The sequence below is a fragment of the Sinohyriopsis cumingii genome, chromosome 2, assembly GCF_028554795.1.
Source record: "Sinohyriopsis cumingii isolate HCF-2022 chromosome 2, ASM2855479v2, whole genome shotgun sequence".
Classification (NCBI taxonomy): domain Eukaryota; kingdom Metazoa; phylum Mollusca; class Bivalvia; order Unionida; family Unionidae; genus Sinohyriopsis; species Sinohyriopsis cumingii.
In genome coordinates this window covers 12,696,880-12,715,409 of record NC_142962.1, presented here as the reverse complement: position 1 = coordinate 12,715,409, position 18,530 = coordinate 12,696,880, and the positions used below count along the sequence as shown (strand labels likewise).

The window sequence follows — 18,530 nt, the reverse complement described above, 5'->3', positions numbered from 1 at the left end:
CTGCCAAATGTGATCATGCTAAGCTACAGTAATCAAGCAAGAAGGTATATCAAAGAAAAGTTTTGGGATTAAAATTTTAATTTGTCCACCATTAATATTTTTTTGCTAATAAATTGTGTTAATTTAAAAAACAAACATAAAAACAAGTTAAAAAATATGTAAACAAATGATGAAATAGGATAAGTTATAGAAAACAATCTATGAAGAATTTCACAAAACTTGAGGAAGATAAATCCTTCCATATAAATGTATATAAAAAGTAAAAGCTAAAAGGTAATGATGTTAAAATTCTGTAAAAAGTATATAAAATAAAAGAAAACTGAAAAAGATTTCAAATGCTTGAAAAAGGTATACAATTTTTTTAATATACGTAAACCATATTTTATGAAAAAAGCCCAAGACTTTCTCTGGTGGCACATCATCATAATGGTTTATAATAGAGTCTACATATAAAATCTCAGTACCATAAATTGTAAAAATTTTAAAATTACTGTTATGCACTTAAAAATGAACATGAATACAAATATGCCTACATAGTTTCACTTGTCTATCTCAAAGGGAATTTACTTATGGTGCAAACAAGGATTTTGTGAAAAACCAGCAAAGTCCAAAAAGTTCCATAAAATGCAGGGGCTACATGTCAAGCCTTGATCAAAAACACTGCTGTAAAATGTGTGACTTCTATCCCTAGGCCCAAGGGCTGAGTGAGCATGTGGCAAATTAATTGTCCAAGTTTCATAATGATTCATTCAAAATATGAATAAAATACATAATGGGGTTTAGGGGAAATAAGGAAATGAAAAAACCTTAATGCAACCATTCTAAGAGTGACCTTGACCTAAGGTCAAAGGAGCAGGTGTGTCTGCTGCTGAATGGTCTCAATTTAATAAATTATTAATGTGCGTGTGTGTGATTTGGATTCTTAACATAGCTTTAACAATTTTTCAGTCACATCGCTACGATGTCTGCAGTGTGGCAGTTTATAGTGATGTCTAGCACTAGGGCATCATGCCACAGACATGTAGCATGATGTCCCACCTAGTCACATTATCCTGACACCAGGCTAACCAGTCCTAACACTAACCTCTTAATGCTGAGTGCCAAGTATGATGAATATTAATGTCTAATATGATGATGTTATTATGGGCAGGAGGAAGAACCCAGGAAAACCCCAGAATTAAACACTGACCCAAGCAAAGCTACTGGCAAGCTTTCACATACATTGGCCAAGTATGATGAAAATTAATGCCAAGCATGATGGAAATGCATAGTATGATAAAAATTAATGCTTAGTATGTTGACAATTAATGCATAGTATGATGAAAATTAATGCACAGGATTATGAAAATTATTGCCTAATAACTGATTAAAGTTAATGCCAACTATGAAAATGAATGCCTAGCTGTTAGCATGGTGAAAATGAATACCTAGCTGTTAGCATGATGAAAATGAATACCTAATATATGAAAATTAATGCCAACTATGAAAATTAATGCCAAGTATGATAAAAATTAATGCCAACTATGAAAATTAATGCCTAGTATGATGAAAATTAATGCCAAGTATGATGAAAACTAATATCAACTATGAAAATTAATGCCAACTATGAAAAATAATGCCAAGTATGATGAAAATTATTGCCAACTATGAAAATTAATGTCTAGCATGATGAAAGCTAATGCTATGTATAATGAAAATTAATGTGCAATGGATGATGGAAATTAATGCCTAATCTATGATGACTAGTATGATGAAAATTAATGACTAATATGTGATGAAAATTAATGCCCAGCATGATGAAAATTAATGACTAGTATAATGAAAATTAATGTCTAGTATGAGGAAATTTAATGTTGAGTATGAGGGAAATTAATGTCAAGTATGATGAAAATTAATGTCTAGTATGATAAAAATTAATGACTAGTATGAGGAAATTTAACATCGAGTATGAGGAAAATTAATGTATATGATGAAAATTAATGCCTAGCATGATGAACATTAATGACTAGTATAATGAAAATTAATGTCTAGTATGAGGAAATTTAATGTCGAGTATGAGGGAAATTAATGTATATGATGAAAATTAATGCCTAGTATAATGAAAATGAATGTCTATTATGAGGAAATTTAATGTCAAGTATGAGGGAAATTAATGTCGAGTATGATGAAAAGTAATGTCTAGTGTGATGAAAATTAATGATCAGTATGATGAAAATGAATTTCTAGTATGACGAAAATTAATGTCAAGTATGATGAAAATGAATGTCTAGTATGATGAAATTTAATGTTGAGTATGATGAAAATTAATGATTAGTATAATGAAAATGAATGTCTAGTATGAGGAAATTTAATGTCAAGTATGAGGAAATTTAATGTCAAGTATGAGGAAATTTAATGTCGAGTATGATGAAAATTAATGACTAGTATGATGAAAATGAATGATTAGTATAATGAAAATGAATGTCTAGTATGAGGAAATTTAATGTCAAGTATGAGGAAATTTAATGTCTAGTATGACGAAATTTAATGTCGAGTATGATGAAAATTAATGATTAGTATAATGAAAATGAATGTCTAGTATGAGGAAATTTAATGTCAAGTATGAGGGAAATTAATGTTGAGTATGATGAAAATTAATGTCGAGTATGATGAAAATTAATGATTAGTATAATGAAAATGAATGTCTAGTATGAGGAAATTTAATGTCAAGTATGAGGGAAATTAATGTTGAGTATGATGAAAATTAATGTCTAGTGTGATGAATATTAATGACTAGTATGATGAAAATTAATGTCCAATAGATGACGAAAACAAATGCCTAGTACGAAAATTAATGTTATGATGAAAATTAATGCCCTGTATTATGAAGATTAATTGAAGAGTGAAGGAAATATATGCCAATGAATCACTTAAACCAACACCCTGGACTCGTACACCATCACTGGCATTAAAGAGACTACAATGTTTTGCTTGTCACTAACAATGGTTCAACAATTTTAAAATTCTGTAATGACTGAAAATATAATTGGGTCACTCTATATATCAATACAAATATGCATTTTGTTTTATATACCACAAAACTTAAGAATGGAAAGCAGCAAAACAATATACCCTTTTCAACTATCCAAGTGGATGGTCATGCTGGCTTCAATGTACTTATTCCCCTCCCTCGTTTATGGTGTATGTTGGGATGGGGTATGTATAAATACTTGCAATGAAGACCAAGTGGAACAGTTAAGAACAAAGTTAATCCAACAAATTTTCAAATCCTTTGAGGCAAGGTTATATTTCCTCTCTAGACATCCAAGTATGTGTCAGTTGATGAGATTAAAAATAAGTCAACTTGAATTTTTAGTACAATACCAGGCTTAAATCCTTTTGTCACTTCTTCATCTTTGGAAAGTCCAAATTCTTCCTGAAATCTTTTCTTATTGCTCACAAATTTCTGAAACAAATACCAATATAAATTAATACGTTGACAGTCTTCAGATGTGAAATTATTTCATTGTATTTTACTTGTCGTATAATTTCAAAATGTAAAAATGCAGGATAATGACTCAAAAATTAACTTGAATTTCTCTGTCGTATTTTGCACAACAGGTTCAAACAAACTGAAGATGGTAAAAGCCCTTCAAACACTGACATGTTCATACTCTACACACACTTTAATAAATAAGGCATGTGAACTTAAATTTTGATGAGAAATAATTAGGTGGGGAAAAAATAATTGTGAAGAAAGAAATATAGACGTCTTACTTAAGCTGACAGCATTATACCAATACTTATGCAAGAATGACTAAAATCTGATGATGTATGTACTTTAAACATTTACCAATCAGCTGATTTTCTTTACTTAACATTTAATGTGTCTATAGGACATGGATCCCCCAGCCCTTGCCTAAAAAAGCAGTGCAAGCAGAAAAGAGAAATACCTCTGGATGAATATATACATGCATGAACATGCAAATGAACATTAAAAATTTATTTTAATAATAGTAATAATAATAATAATAATGAGGACTTTGTATAGTGCCTAATCTTTAGAAGCTCTAAGAGCTTTACAACATTAAACACCTATAAGATAAAAAACAGATAATAATATTATTACAAATGCAAACACCATGAAATTAGAAAAAAACACTAAAAAATAAAAAAACATGCTAAGAATATTTCAGGTAGGAAACATTATTAGGTCTTTAAATTTGTTCTTGCAGTCGAAATAAGTGAGTTTTGAGAGCACTCTTGAATGTGATCACTGTGTCTTTGTGTCTAAGTTCAGTGGGCAATTCACTCCATGTTGCTGGGACCTGGTATGCAAAAGAACGCTGTCCATATGACTTTGTTTTCATAGTGGGAATAATGAGTATATGATTGTCAGAAGCAAAGCGTAAGTATCTTGCTGGTGTGTACACCTGGGTGAGGTCGGATAGGTATGTTGGACTAGAGTCCGACAGTGAAACGTAGCACAGAGAACAAATTTTGTGTTTGATTCTGAATTGAATGGATAGCCAGTGTAGGGTACAGAGCATCGGGGAGGTGTGCACTGCTCATGGTACTCTAAGTATGATCTGAGCAGCTGTGTTTTGAACTTTATGAAGTTTCTGGAGTAGGTATTGAGATGAACCAGACAGAATTGAGTTACAATAGTCCAGTCTTGAAAGTACTAATGAACACACAAGTGTTTTAGTGGCATCAACTGAAAGATATCTGCGAACTGAACTGATGCGTCTCAGCTCAAGATATGCAGCCTTGCATATGTTTATGACATGTTGGTGCAATGTGAGAGTACTGTCCAGAGTAACAGCTAGGTTTTGTACTGATTGTGTGAATTTAATGTTGGCGTTGCTGATATTTATTGTTTGAGGTAAAGGATGTGAATGAGAAAGTCTTTGTGTTGTGATCAGAATGGCCTCAGTTTTATCATCATTCATCAGCAGTTTGTTACATGTCATCCATGATTTCACATCAGAAATACACCTCTCTACACCTTGCATGGTAGCATCAACTTCAGTTGGGTGGCTAGATTTGTATATTTGGGTGTCATCAGCGTACAATTGGTGAGACACTGGATGATGATCTATGACACTTGAGAGCGACTGAGTGTACAGAATGAAGAGAACAGGTCCAAGAACAGACCCCTGTGGAACACCACAACATAGATCAACTGGGCTGGAGTGTATTCCATTTGCAGATACAATTTGTGTCCTGTTGACCAAGTAGGACTTGAACCACAGTAGGGCTGTATCATGAATGCCAAATACATGCTGGAGACAGTGAATATATCATGGTCTATTGTGTCAAATGCTGCAGACAAATCAAGGAGGGTGGGGACTGTAATCTTTCCGCTATCCAACACAGAGAGAATGTCATTAACTACTTTTAGAAGAGTAGTTTCAGTACTGTGGCAAGGGCGATATGCAGATTGTACATTGCTAAAAAGACTGTTTGAATTTAGATGAGATACAAGCTGGGATAGAACAACCTTTTCTAAGATTTTTTATATGAATGGGAGATTAGAAACTGGGCAGTAGTTCTTTAAATCGTTATGGTCTAGTGTTGGTTTCTTCAACAGAGGCTTTAAAATGGCAGTTTTGAAAAATGATGGGAATTCCCCGGATGAGAGAGGTATTAATAACATCAGTTAGTGAAGGCAATACTGGATCTAAGCACTCAAGCTGCAGTGATGTTGGAATTGGATCAAGTTCACGAAGAAAAGAAATACTTAGCAAGAGGCCCAAGTTAGGCTCACCTGTCTTTTATCTACCTAATGGCCAAACAAAAGTCACAAAATAATCCTCAGTCAGGATATATACTTTTTTAGTATACTTAGTGCAGAAATGTCTTCAAAACTCTTTGTGCCAAGTTGCTTTCTGTCAAGTTTGGTCAGACCATGTTAAGGGAATTTTGAAAAGAAGTCATTGAAAGGCTTTAGTTACAGTGTCCATAACTTATGGTGAATCAGCATCATTTTATTAAAAACAAACAGCTTTTCATGCTATCCAAGTTTTACTGAAATTGATCCAGTGTTTTTCAAAAGCTGGAAATAGCAACTGTCAATATGTGATGGATGATGGACAATGGGTGCAGAAGATGGAAATAGCAACTGTCAATAGGTAATGGATGGTGGACAATGGGTGCAGAAGCTGGAAAAAGCAACTGTCAATAGGTGATGGATGATGGACAATGGGTGCAGGAGCTGGAAATAGCAACTGTTAATAGGTGATGGATGATGGACAATGGGTGCAGGAGCATCATAAGCTTGCTTGGTCTTATGGCCAGGTGAAATAAAATCATCCAATAATGATGAAAGTACACATTTATCTGATGTATACAGAGACCACCAAGTTTCAGGGCAATTCATCAAAACATGCAGGATTGGTTGCAAATAAAATAATTTTCATAGATACAGTGAAGATTCTCATGGATTCAGTGAAGATTCTCACTGACACAGTAAAGATTTGGATCGATACAGTAAAGGTTGTTGATACAATCCTTGGATTCAATGTTTACTGTTAGAACTTTTCAGTCTAATTTCCCCAGCTAAGTTTCACAGAAATATCTTAGATGGTACTGGAATTATGTTCCAGAAATGAAAGAGTGAATGCTTTTGGAGTTATTCTCCATAAAGAAAAGTGTGATGTATGGGCAGAACCAATTGTTTTCTTTCCATATATATTATGATACTGACGTAGCATGTTATGAAGTGTGCTGTGCAGGATTATGAATTGCATATTGTGTGTGCTGTGTATGATTATGTATTGCATGATGTGTGTGCTGTGTATGATTATGTATTACATCATGTGTGTGCTGTGTATGATTATGTATTACATGATGTGTGCTGTGTATGATTATGTATTACATGATGTGTGCTGTGTATGATTATGTATTACATGATGTGTGCTGTGTATGATTATGTATTGCATGATGTGTGCTGTGTATGATTATGTATTGCATGATGTGTGTGCTGTGTATGATTATGTATTACATGATGTGTGCCGTGTATGATTATGTATTGCATGATGTGTGCTGTGTATGATTATGCATTGCATGATGTGTGCTGTGTATGATTATGTATTGCATGATGTGTGCTGTGTATGATTATGTATTGCATGATGTGTGCTGTGTATGATTATGTATTGCATGATGTGTGCTGTGTATGATTATGTATTGCATGATGTGTGCTGTGTATGATTATGTATTACATGATGTGTGCTGTGTATGATTATGTATTGCATGATGTGTGCTGTGTATGATTATGTATTGCATGATGTGTGCTGTGTATGATTATGTATTACATGATGTGTGCTGTGTATGATTATATATTACATGATGTGTGCTGTGTATGATTATGTATTACATGATGTATGCTGTGTATGATTTATGTACTGCATGATGTGTGCTGTGTATGATTATGTATTGCATGATGTGTGCTGTGTATGATTATGTATTACACGATGTGTGCTGTGTATGATTATATATTACATGATGTGTGCTGTGTATGATTATGTATTACATGATGTATGCTGTGTATGATTTATGTACTGCATGATGTGTGCTGTGTATGATTATGTATTGCATGATGTGTGCTGTGTATGATTATGTATTACATGATGTGTGCTGTGTATGATTATATATTACATGATGTGTGCTGTGTATGATTATGTATTACATGATGTATGCTGTGTATGATTATGTATTACATGATGTATGCTGTGTATGATTTATGTACTGCATGATGTGTGCTGTGTATGATTATGTATTGCATGATGTGTGTGCTGTGTATGATTATGTATTGCATGATGTGTGCTGTGTATGATTATGTATTGCATGATGTGTGCTGTGTATGATTATGTATTGTATGATGTGTGTGCTGTGTATGATTATGTATTACATGATGTGTGCTGTGTATGATTATGTATTACATGATGTATGCTGTGTATGATTTATGTACTGCATGATGTGTGCTGTGTATGATTATGTATTGCATGATGTGTGTGCTGTGTATGATTATGTATTACATGATGTGTGCTGTGTATGATTATGTATTACATGATGTATGCTGTGTATGATTTATGTACTGCATGATGTGTGCTGTGTATGATTATGTATTGCATGATGTGTGCTGTGTATGATTATGTATTACATGATGTGTGCTGTGTATGATTATGTATTACATGATGTGTGCTGTGTATGATTATGTATTGCATGATGTGTGCTGTGTATGATTATGTATTGCATGATGTGTGCTGTGTATGATTATGTATTGCATGATGTGTGTGCTGTGTATGATTATGTATTACATGATGTGTGCTGTGTATGATTATGTATTACATGATGTATGCTGTGTATGATTTATGTACTGCATGATGTGTGCTGTGTATGATTATGTATTGCATGATGTGTGCTGTGTATGATTATGTATTACATGATGTGTGCTGTGTATGATTATATATTACATGATGTGTGCTGTGTATGATTATGTATTACATGATGTATGCTGTGTATGATTTATGTACTGCATGATGTGTGCTGTGTATGATTATGTACTGCATGATGTGTGCTTTGTACAGTTATTACATTATGTGTGTACTGTGCATGATTATTTACTACATGATGTGCGTGATGTTTATGATAACTACATAATGTGTGTAATGTGCATGATTATGTATTGCATGATGTGAGTGCTGTGCATGATTATGTATTTCATGATATGTGCTGTGCAAGATTATGTACTACATGTTTGTTCTTTGTATGATTATTACATGTGTGTACTATGCATGATTATGTATTACATGCTTGTGTTTTGTATTATTACATGTTTGTACTGTGCATGATTATGTATTGCACGATGTGTGTGCTATGATCATGTACTACCTGATGTGTGCTGTGTATGATTATGTATTACATGATGTTTATGCTTTGTATGATTATTACATAATGTGTGTGCTATGCATGATTATGCATTTCATGATGTTTGTGCTTTGTATGATTATTAGATGTGTGTGTACCTGCATGATTATTTCATGATGTGTGTGCTGTCCATGATTATTCCATGATGTGTGTATTGTGCATGATTATGTATTACATGACGTGTGTGCTGTTCATAATTATGTATTTCATTATGAGTGTGTTGTGCATGATTATGTATTCCATGATGTGTGTGATGTGTATGATCATGTATTACATGATGTGTGAGCTGTGTATGATCATGTATTACATGATGTGTGTGCTGTACATGATTATGTATTGCACAATTGTCATTTAGGCACAATACACTTAACTAGGTTCAATAATATCTTCACCAATGAAAATGTCAGTACACTTACCAAAGGGAAAAACAAAACTGACAATGTAAAATATGAAATTTTTAAAACTGTGACATGGTGACCTTTTTTTTTCCTTAAGCAGTATAATTTCTAATTAGTCAAGACCTATATTGATCTCAGGTTATTTGATATTATTTAATCCTAAACTGAAAAACAAGCCAGTCCAACCTTAAGGGAGCATATGGACAGCACACATGTAGTTTTCACTGTTCAATAGCTACAAATTTGTTTCACCTTGTTATAGTGTCACTAACCATAATACAGTTTTGCAAAACAATGTTAATATTAACACAAAACTACACTGTAATTATCCATTATTTTTTAAAGAACTTTTAATTTATGGAAAAAGCAATTAATCTAATGAGTGGACATGTTTATTTTGACTGCTCAGTTTCGTTCTTTACCTCATCTGTGGGGAGGACCAGACTGACCATTGTGTTGACTATGCGTAGAGCAGATTCCCTGAAAGGCACTAGAATCAGGACTTTTGGCCTGGTAAGCCCATGGTCCCTGTAGTCCCTTTGGCATAAAAATAAGAAATATAAGTACAAAAGCAAGTCAAACAGAAAACTATTCCATCTGAATTAACCTAGGAGTCCCAGTACAATCACATAAATATCATGAGTATACTTATCTTTACACAGTCCTTGGTTTACATCTACCTCAAATGACCAGGCAGGATGTAACCAAGGCATATTTTTCCTGAACAAAATTACCAATATTGGTTTTTGTCAGTAACATACATACATTATATTAAAAAATAAAATACAAGAAATGGATCTCATTTTGTGACTTTTCATGATGTGCAGTGAACCTACCAAGAAACTCAGATGATCTATATCCACCTCAACCAAAACCAGTGTGTGATCACTGATCACACAAATCACCACACATGTATACATATCTCTGTACAAGGTTCTTGATTTATATCCACCTCAACCAAAACCAGAGTGTGATCACTGATTACACAAATCACCACACATGTATACATATCTCTGTACAAGGTTCTTGATTTATATCCACCTCAACCAAAACCAGAGTGTGATCACTGATTACACAAATCACCACACATGTATACATATCTCTGTACAAGGTTCTTGATTTATATCCCCCTCAACCAAAACCAGAGTGTGATCACTGATTACACAAATCACCACACATGTATACATATCTTTACACAAGGTTCTTGATTTATATCCACCTCAACCAAAACCAGTGTGATCACTGATTACACAAATCACCACACATGTATACATATCTTTACACAAGGTTCTTGATTTATATCCCCCTCAACCAAAACCAGAGTGTGATCACTGATTACACAATCACCACACATGTATACGTATCTTTACACAAGGTTCTTGATTTATATCCACCTCAACCAAAACCAGTGTAATCAATGATTACATAGCTAACCTCGGGGCATACATATCTTTACAGTGTCTTTGATTTTTATCTGCCTCAAACAAAGCCAGAGCGTGATCAATGATTATACAGCTCTCCTCTAACCAAACTTTAGGCAGTCTCCAGGAGCAATTATAAACATTAACTATTGTGCAGAAAATAGACTTATACTTGATCCTAATAATGAAATGTGGGCCCCTGTTACTATAAAAAAAGGAACATTCTTTTCTATGATGTAAAAGTACAGGTAGCAAAACGAGTTGATAAAAACCATAGATTAATTTTTTTATCAGTGTTTTAAAATCTGATCACACTCTGGTTTTGGTTGAGGGGGATATAAATCAAGGGCCTTGTGCAAAGATATACATATACCTGAGGAAAGCTGTGCACTCACTGATTCCATTCCTTTTTTGTTTGCGGTGAATTATAATTTTCTCCACCCACAGGAGCCTGATTTTCCAGAATAACCTACTTCTGGAAAGAAGGAGTTGTGCTTTGACTGCTCATCTAGATGCATGCCCTTGCCAAGTTCCATAATTATAGATCAAAGGTCTCACTAGGATTTTAAAATTAGGAGCCCAGAACTCCTACTTTGGTAAAACAAGGGTCCCATCAACAAAAGTTGCAGTCCCATAAGCATATTGGGCATACCTAAAGTGGCTAAATGTCCAGATGAGAAGAACCAGTGGTTGTCACCGAGTTTAGTTTTCCAAATTCTTTACACCACTGGCATATAGCTTTTGTTTGTCCATTAGAATGGGGCTGAATTTTGTCAGTCCAAGGAAAGGTCTTACTCCGAACACTAAGCCAGTCATTACACACTTTCTTACACTTAGCTACTGTTCCATCTGAACCATCAGTTCTAGCAACTTTAGCACTCTTCTGAATCTCATTACAATCTTCATCAACTTGCTGTTTAACCCGAAAATACTTATCCAAATATGCAAACGGCATTTTGTCTAAGTCTGTAAGTATCTTGATTTAGAGGTAGTGCATGTCAAATTTGTTCATTTCATGTACGCTTATAATGATCACATCTCTGGGTTTTTCTGCCTCTGACCTCAGTCATTGTAAATATCGGCACATTTTCCCGCCACTCAGGAGCTAGACGAAGTCTTTGAACTTGCTGCACAGCTATTGCATCATGTTCTTTTGATGTAATCTTAATATGACAACATGTACAAATGAGGTCCCTAAATTCTGTCATTGTAAATATCAGCACAGCTAACATGATCAGTTGATCAACACATTTTCCCACCCAGCAGGTGGTTGAAGCAGGACTGGAAAGCCTTTGAATTTGCCGCTCAGCTACTGCATGCATAAGAGGACTTCTGCATAAGTGATTTTCTGCATCCCAGATAAAAAAATTACATCCAAATACATGTGATTAAATGTTTCCTAGACCCTGGCGATAGGCTAACAAGTATATAGCATGCAATAAACCTTTGATGCCATAAGCTAAATATAAAAAGTATCCCAAGCCAGTAAAATGTGTAATGCAAGTCACAGTGAACTTTTTTCTTATAGGGATATGGTTCTAATACAGATGTAAAACAATGATTCTGTTTAATCTCACAACCATCAAAAGTTCAAATATTCAATTTAACCAATGTCATTGAAATGTGAAATATTCATCAATACCTATTTTGGTGATGAGGATGGAGTAACTACCGAGACGAATACCGTAACAAAGTTTCTTGATACTATCTACAAAACCATTTATACAGGATGCAAAAACCAAATGCTGTTGCTGTTGTTGTAGGGTTTAATGCCATTTTTCAGCACAAGATAGGCTATACATGGCAGCCAGTATAATTGGTGGAGGAAGAACCCTGGAAAACCCCGGAAAGAACCACCGACCCACGAGAAGCTACTGGCAGGCTTTCTCACATACCAACGTTAGCTGAGGCTGAGACTTGAACTCACTCAGACAGAGGTGAGATGGCAGTGATCTGTAACGGCGAGCGCTTTAGACCACTCGGCCACTCGGGGCCCCCAAAAACCAAATGCAAACTGCTGGTCACAATGACCTTTTGTCATAAGGGTTCAGTACTAACAGAGATGCATACAATCTTCTAGTTCGCTTGAGAAATAATTAAGTTTGGATTGTGTTTTAGGGCATGGCAACACAAGTTGGTTACCTAGTGACAAAGACACACCAATCCTGATGCTTAAGAAATATACACAAAATTGAAACAAAGTCAGCAAAGCATAACTATGGGTCATAGTGACCTATTTTTATGATGATGTAAGATGCAAACCCCAACCAAGTATAATGATTTCAGGTATAATTGTACACATACACGGTGCAAGAAAACTCAAGATAAATGCAAAGATTTAAATAAGAACGTACAAATAATATACATGTATGCACAAAATTAGTTCCTTTAGCTCCCTCCCCAGGAGTTATGTACTATGAAACACACTCTAGACTGCTGCCTGGAACCTATAAAGTATAAATATTTAAGACACAGAGAGGATGTACATGTGTATTATAAATTATATGTGCTTTAATATGGGCAGACAAGGCTGTTGTTAGTACAATATCTCAACTGCACTTTGTGGAGGCAAGCTAAATATTATTCAATGGCATAGCACCCTCCCTGTTAAATTCACTGACATTCCCTGGCTTGTGTCCCCTCCCCGATAATTTGAACTGACTAGCCCTGACTTCTGTATTTATGGTTAGAACGAAAGTAAAATTTACCCTATTCTAATCAAGTCCTGCATAAAAACAAAAATTATAATTACTGTAAACCAGTGACCCTGAGTGGCCAAGTGGTGTAAAGCACTCACCGTTACAGACCATTGCCATCTCACCTCTGTCTGCGTGGGTCTGAGTCTCGGGCTCAGCCAATGTGGATACGTGAGAAAATTTGCCAGTAGCTTCTTGTGGGTCGGTGGTTCTTTCCAGGATTTCCAGGGTTCTTCCTCCACCATTTATACTGGCCACCATGTATGACCTATCTTGTGCTGAAAAATGGTGTTAAACCCAACAACAACTGTAAACCATAATAATGATGCATTGTTAAATTCTGCATTTGAATACTGTATTAACTGAAAGTATTAATATATTATTCTAAATACATGATGTCTGAACAATATATTAAGATAGAGAGAAAGGAAGATGGAAAAAACACGATAACTTACTCATCTGCTCTTAAATCTTTCTTTTGCTTCATCTTTGTATTATGAGCAATTATTCGACTTCTGGTTCTGTCAAAATAATATATGCACAGGGTTTAAGGGCATGTCAGCACAATCCTAGCTATGTAGCACCATTTAAACATTGAACTCTACCAATGTAAAGGCACAACTTCCCAACAACTTTAGCAAGATAAACTCTTCCAAATAAAACATATATTCCCTAAAGATAAAACAATTTCTTAAAAAGATATAAAAATAAAATAGACAAAATTGTACAATGCTTAAAGTCTGGGTCTAAATTGTATTCTATAAACCTAAACTTCCACAAAAAATCCAATTCTTTTTCTTGCTGTACATCATCAAAAAGCTACTTAACTGAGTTCACATAAAAAAAATTCTCAAATGATCTAAGTTGATACATCTGAAAATAATGTTTTTCTGTCAGTGGAATGTTGCATGGTGTGAACTTTGGTCGTGATCCACTCTTCAGAAGGTAAGCATGAGAACATGCGTGTCCTATACGTATGATCAGCATATCTCCTATTATTTATTCTATATGAGGGCTGTCACTCTCCTGTGAGATTTACTGCTCCACAGCATCTTTTGGAGTTTTCAGTCAAAGTGTTTTGCCAAGTTCATAGAACATGCCAATTTATATTATATTTGAAGTCACTATGTCCATTCAAAAATGGATATCTGTAAGTCAGCTTTGAAGTCACCATGTGGAATTGTCCATTCAAAAATGGGTGTCTGTAAGTCAGCTTTGAAGTCACCATGTGGAATTTTCCATTCAAAATGGGTGTCTGTAAGTCAGCTTTGAAGTCACCATGTGGCATTGTCCATTCAAGATGAGTGTCTGTAAGTCAGCTTTGAAGTCACCAGGTGGAATTGTCCACTCAAAATGGGTGTCTGTAAGTCAGCCTGATATGCCCTTTCATTACCCTTAATATTAATACGACCTGTCAGCCATCAGTACAGAATACTTTTCCGGAAAATATAATCAGATTATGCTTTGTAAGTGATGGTAATGGGATTCAATTCAAAGTTCTGCAAGGCTTGCAGTTTGGAACAAGTACACAAAAAGAAAATGATGGCAAGGCTTTCAGTTTCAAACAAGTACACAAAAAAACAATGATGACAAGGCCATCAGTTTCGAACAAGTACATGAAATGACAATGATGGCAAGGCTTGCAGTTTGGAACAAGTACACAAAAAACAGTGATGGCAAGGCTTGCAGTCTGGAACAAGTACACAAAAAGACAATGATGGCAAGGTTTCAAGTTTGGAACAAGTACACAAAAAGACTGATGGCAAGGCTTGCACTTTGGAACAAGTACACAAAAAGACAATGATGGTAAGGCTTGAAGTTTGGAACAAGTACACAAAAAGACAATGATGGCAAGGCTTGCTCTTTGGAACAAGTACACAAAAAGATGATGATGGCAAAGCTTGCAGTTTGGAACAAGTACACAAAAAAACAATGAAATTAGCTTGTCAGATGTTTCCATGTAGTTCAAGGATATGAATATGGCTGTAATTTCTGCTGCAAGAATGAAAAATTCAGAAAGTGTCTCACGACAGAGACCTGGGGTGTTGCAACAGCAGCTGCAATAATGTTTCAATCTTTTCATCTAATAAAATTAGAGGACTGGTATAGAATCTTTGTATTGGTAAAGATTACAAGTATTTTCAGGGGTTTTAATAATTAAGGTCCGAATTTGTTAATGGGGAATTCTATATTACAAGCAAAATTGATTTCTGCTGCTTCTAAATCAGGATGAATTCATATGCCAAAAGGTGTAATGGAAATTGGTTTGTGTTCATACAAGGCTTGGTAGCTTGGTCTAAAATCAACACTATAGACAGAATTTGATAGATCTGGGAATAGTCTGGTAGTATACTAAAAAGTTAATTCTATCTTTCTAAGATGCAATGATAGTTCACTTGCCAATAGCAGCAGGGAGGTGGTCTGTTCATCCTCCCTGCTACTCCACTGCATAAATGCATTCTGAAGGGGAAGTTCGAAATGATCCCAGACTGCGTCTCAAATCAAGCATACACAGAATAAATTTGTGAGCTGGTCTCTATGCAAATGAGCACCAGTCTAGTTGGGTTTTTACTAACCTCTCCTGTACAACCTTCCAGTTTATTCCATAATCTGTGCTTGCCACAACTTGTATTAAAAGTTTTTTTTGTCACAGGTATCTAATATGTGGGAGAAATGTTAGCTAGCCATCAAGAATAAGTCCTAATGATCTGGACTCCTCCATAAAAGGGATAAGAGGTCCATCAGGAAAAGTTTTAGATTTTGAATATCTGAACTAGTTTTGATCCGGCCATTTCTTAACTCTAGACAAGAATATGTAAAGTTGACATTAAATGGTAAGCATAGTTTCTGGATCTACAGCAAATGAAAAAGTTGTCACTATTCCTGGCCATCAGCTCCTTGATTAGGACAATTACTATGTTGTTAATGTTGATGTTGCACAGTATGACTGACAGCATGCTGCCCCATGGTAAACCAATGCACAGTGTGACTGACAGCATGCTGCCCTGTGGTACATCAAATGCACAGTATGACTGACAGCATGCTGCCCTGTGGTACACCAATGCACAGTAAGACTGACACCATGCTGCCCCGTGGTACACCAATGCACAGTATGACTGACAACATGCTGCACCATGGTATATCAAATACACAGCATGACTGACACCATGCTGCCCCGTGGTACACCAATGCACAGTATGACTGACAATATGCTGCCCCGTGGTACATCAAATGCACAGTAAGACTGACAGCATGCTGCCCCGTGGTACATGCACAGTATGACTGACAGCATGCCACCCCGTGGTACACCAATGCACAGTATGACTGACAACATGCTGCCCCATGGTATATCGAATGCACAGTATGACTGACAGCATGCTGCCCCATGGTACACCAATGCACAGTATGACTGACAACATGCTGCCCTGTGGTACATCAAATGCACAGTATGACTGACAGCATGCTGCCCTGTGGTACACCAATACGCAGTATGACTGACAGCATGCTGCCCCACGGTACACCAATGCACAGTATGACTGACAGCATGCTGCCCCGTGGTACACCAATGCTGAGGACAGTTTCATAAAGGGCAGCATCTACCTTAACCTGACAACTTTCTGGCACAGACTTAAATATTAAAAACAGCATACAATGTATGCAGCAAACTGATTTAATGATACAAATTAAAGCATTTCAAACATCAAATTGACTGGTTTTTAAAACAGCATTACATAAACTTACTTCAGGACATGATTCAATGCATGCAAGCAATACACCATCCTGATTTCTTCAGCATTTTCAAAAGTTCTGTTTGGGTAATAAATATCCTGTGGAAAAATACAAAACAAAATAAAACAGGAATACACTGAAAATAATGTGGCAGACTAGTAAACTAAAACTATTTTGTCAATTTATCCAGTCTGCTCTCACGTCTAAAAATAGCAATACAATACTCTCATCGGACAACTCCATACTATCAATTAAATCATATCAAGAAATTTGACATGTGCAAAATATCTACATATTTGATTCAGCATTAAGAATAAAAAAAAAAAAAAATTATAAGTGGCGACGAATTATATAAAAAGTTCTTGCCATAAATAGTTTTGTATGATATGTTTCTGACCACAAGTATAAAGTAATAGTAGTAGTGTAGGGATTGACAGAATGTCAAAAAAATCTGGCACTGTAGATTAAAAAAATGAAGCTCTAGAAATCAGGGTTTCTATGCTTCCACTCAGATTCAAGGACTTTTTCAGGATTCTCCAGCGCCTCAAAAATAAATTTCCAGGATATTAAATATGCCAGAATAAAGGATACTGTACAGGAGATTATTTGCATCCAGTTTCCCAAAATAAAATGACCCACCATGTGACCCAATGATGTTTTAAAGAATAAAAGCAATAAATTCAAGAAATATAAAAGTTTATTATAATAATATTAAATTACCTTTGAACCCATTTGGGAACAATATGGCAAAAAATGGTCCAAAATATTTTTAGAGGGAACAGAACTGATTGTCATGGCCATTTCAAGGACTTCAAAAATAAAATGTAAAATTGTAAAATTTCAACACTTGAATATTAACATATATCACAGAAGGTCTACAAAGTGTAAATATCCAAAGGTATGAAGTTATAAAAAGAGATAAAACTTTTTATTTTATATAAGGTATGTAAACTGTACCTTTAATGTAACATGAGATGCACACATTTTTCATCAAAAGGAAATGAATGGCTTATCAAAGATACAGTACACATACTAAACATATTTTATTTTTGTGTTGGTAGACCAGTGGGCTCGAAAAAGCCAATCCTGCGCTGCTCTTCGCTGATGGGTCCTGATGTGGCTGACGAGTCCGATATAAGATTCACATATCCTGGAGCAGTGTGCACACTGGAGGCATGGGTTGGTTCTTGATGTTGAGGCCTTCCTGCATTCCCTGGTTTTGGTGACTTTCGCTCTGCAGGCATCCTCGAAGGTTTTACACCCATTGCTAACAGCTGCATGCCAGCCAGATCTATCCTTGGTGCAGGACTCGAGGTTTGTCACAGATATCAAGCATCATCTCAGGATGTCCACGATGGATTACTCTTTGAATCTTT

The 18,530-nt window shown here is 35.4% G+C and overlaps 1 protein-coding gene across 3 annotated transcripts in view; it reads right to left on the bottom strand.

The window, feature by feature from the left end:
- The window catches only part of LOC149804348 (U3 small nucleolar RNA-associated protein 25 homolog), an 81,452-nt gene that overhangs the window by 28,813 nt on the left and 34,109 nt on the right, over nucleotides 1–18,530 (bottom strand). For all 3 annotated transcript variants that reach the window (XM_089939186.1, XM_089939195.1, XM_089939202.1), the window contains exons 9-12: nucleotides 17,167–17,252; nucleotides 13,881–13,946; nucleotides 9,731–9,845; nucleotides 3,364–3,445 (exon numbers count right to left, since the gene is read on the bottom strand). In XM_089939186.1, coding sequence (XP_089795312.1) covers nucleotides 3,364–3,445; nucleotides 9,731–9,845; nucleotides 13,881–13,946; nucleotides 17,167–17,252 — 349 coding nt within the window. The remainder of the gene's footprint in view (nucleotides 1–3,363; nucleotides 3,446–9,730; nucleotides 9,846–13,880; nucleotides 13,947–17,166; nucleotides 17,253–18,530) is intronic.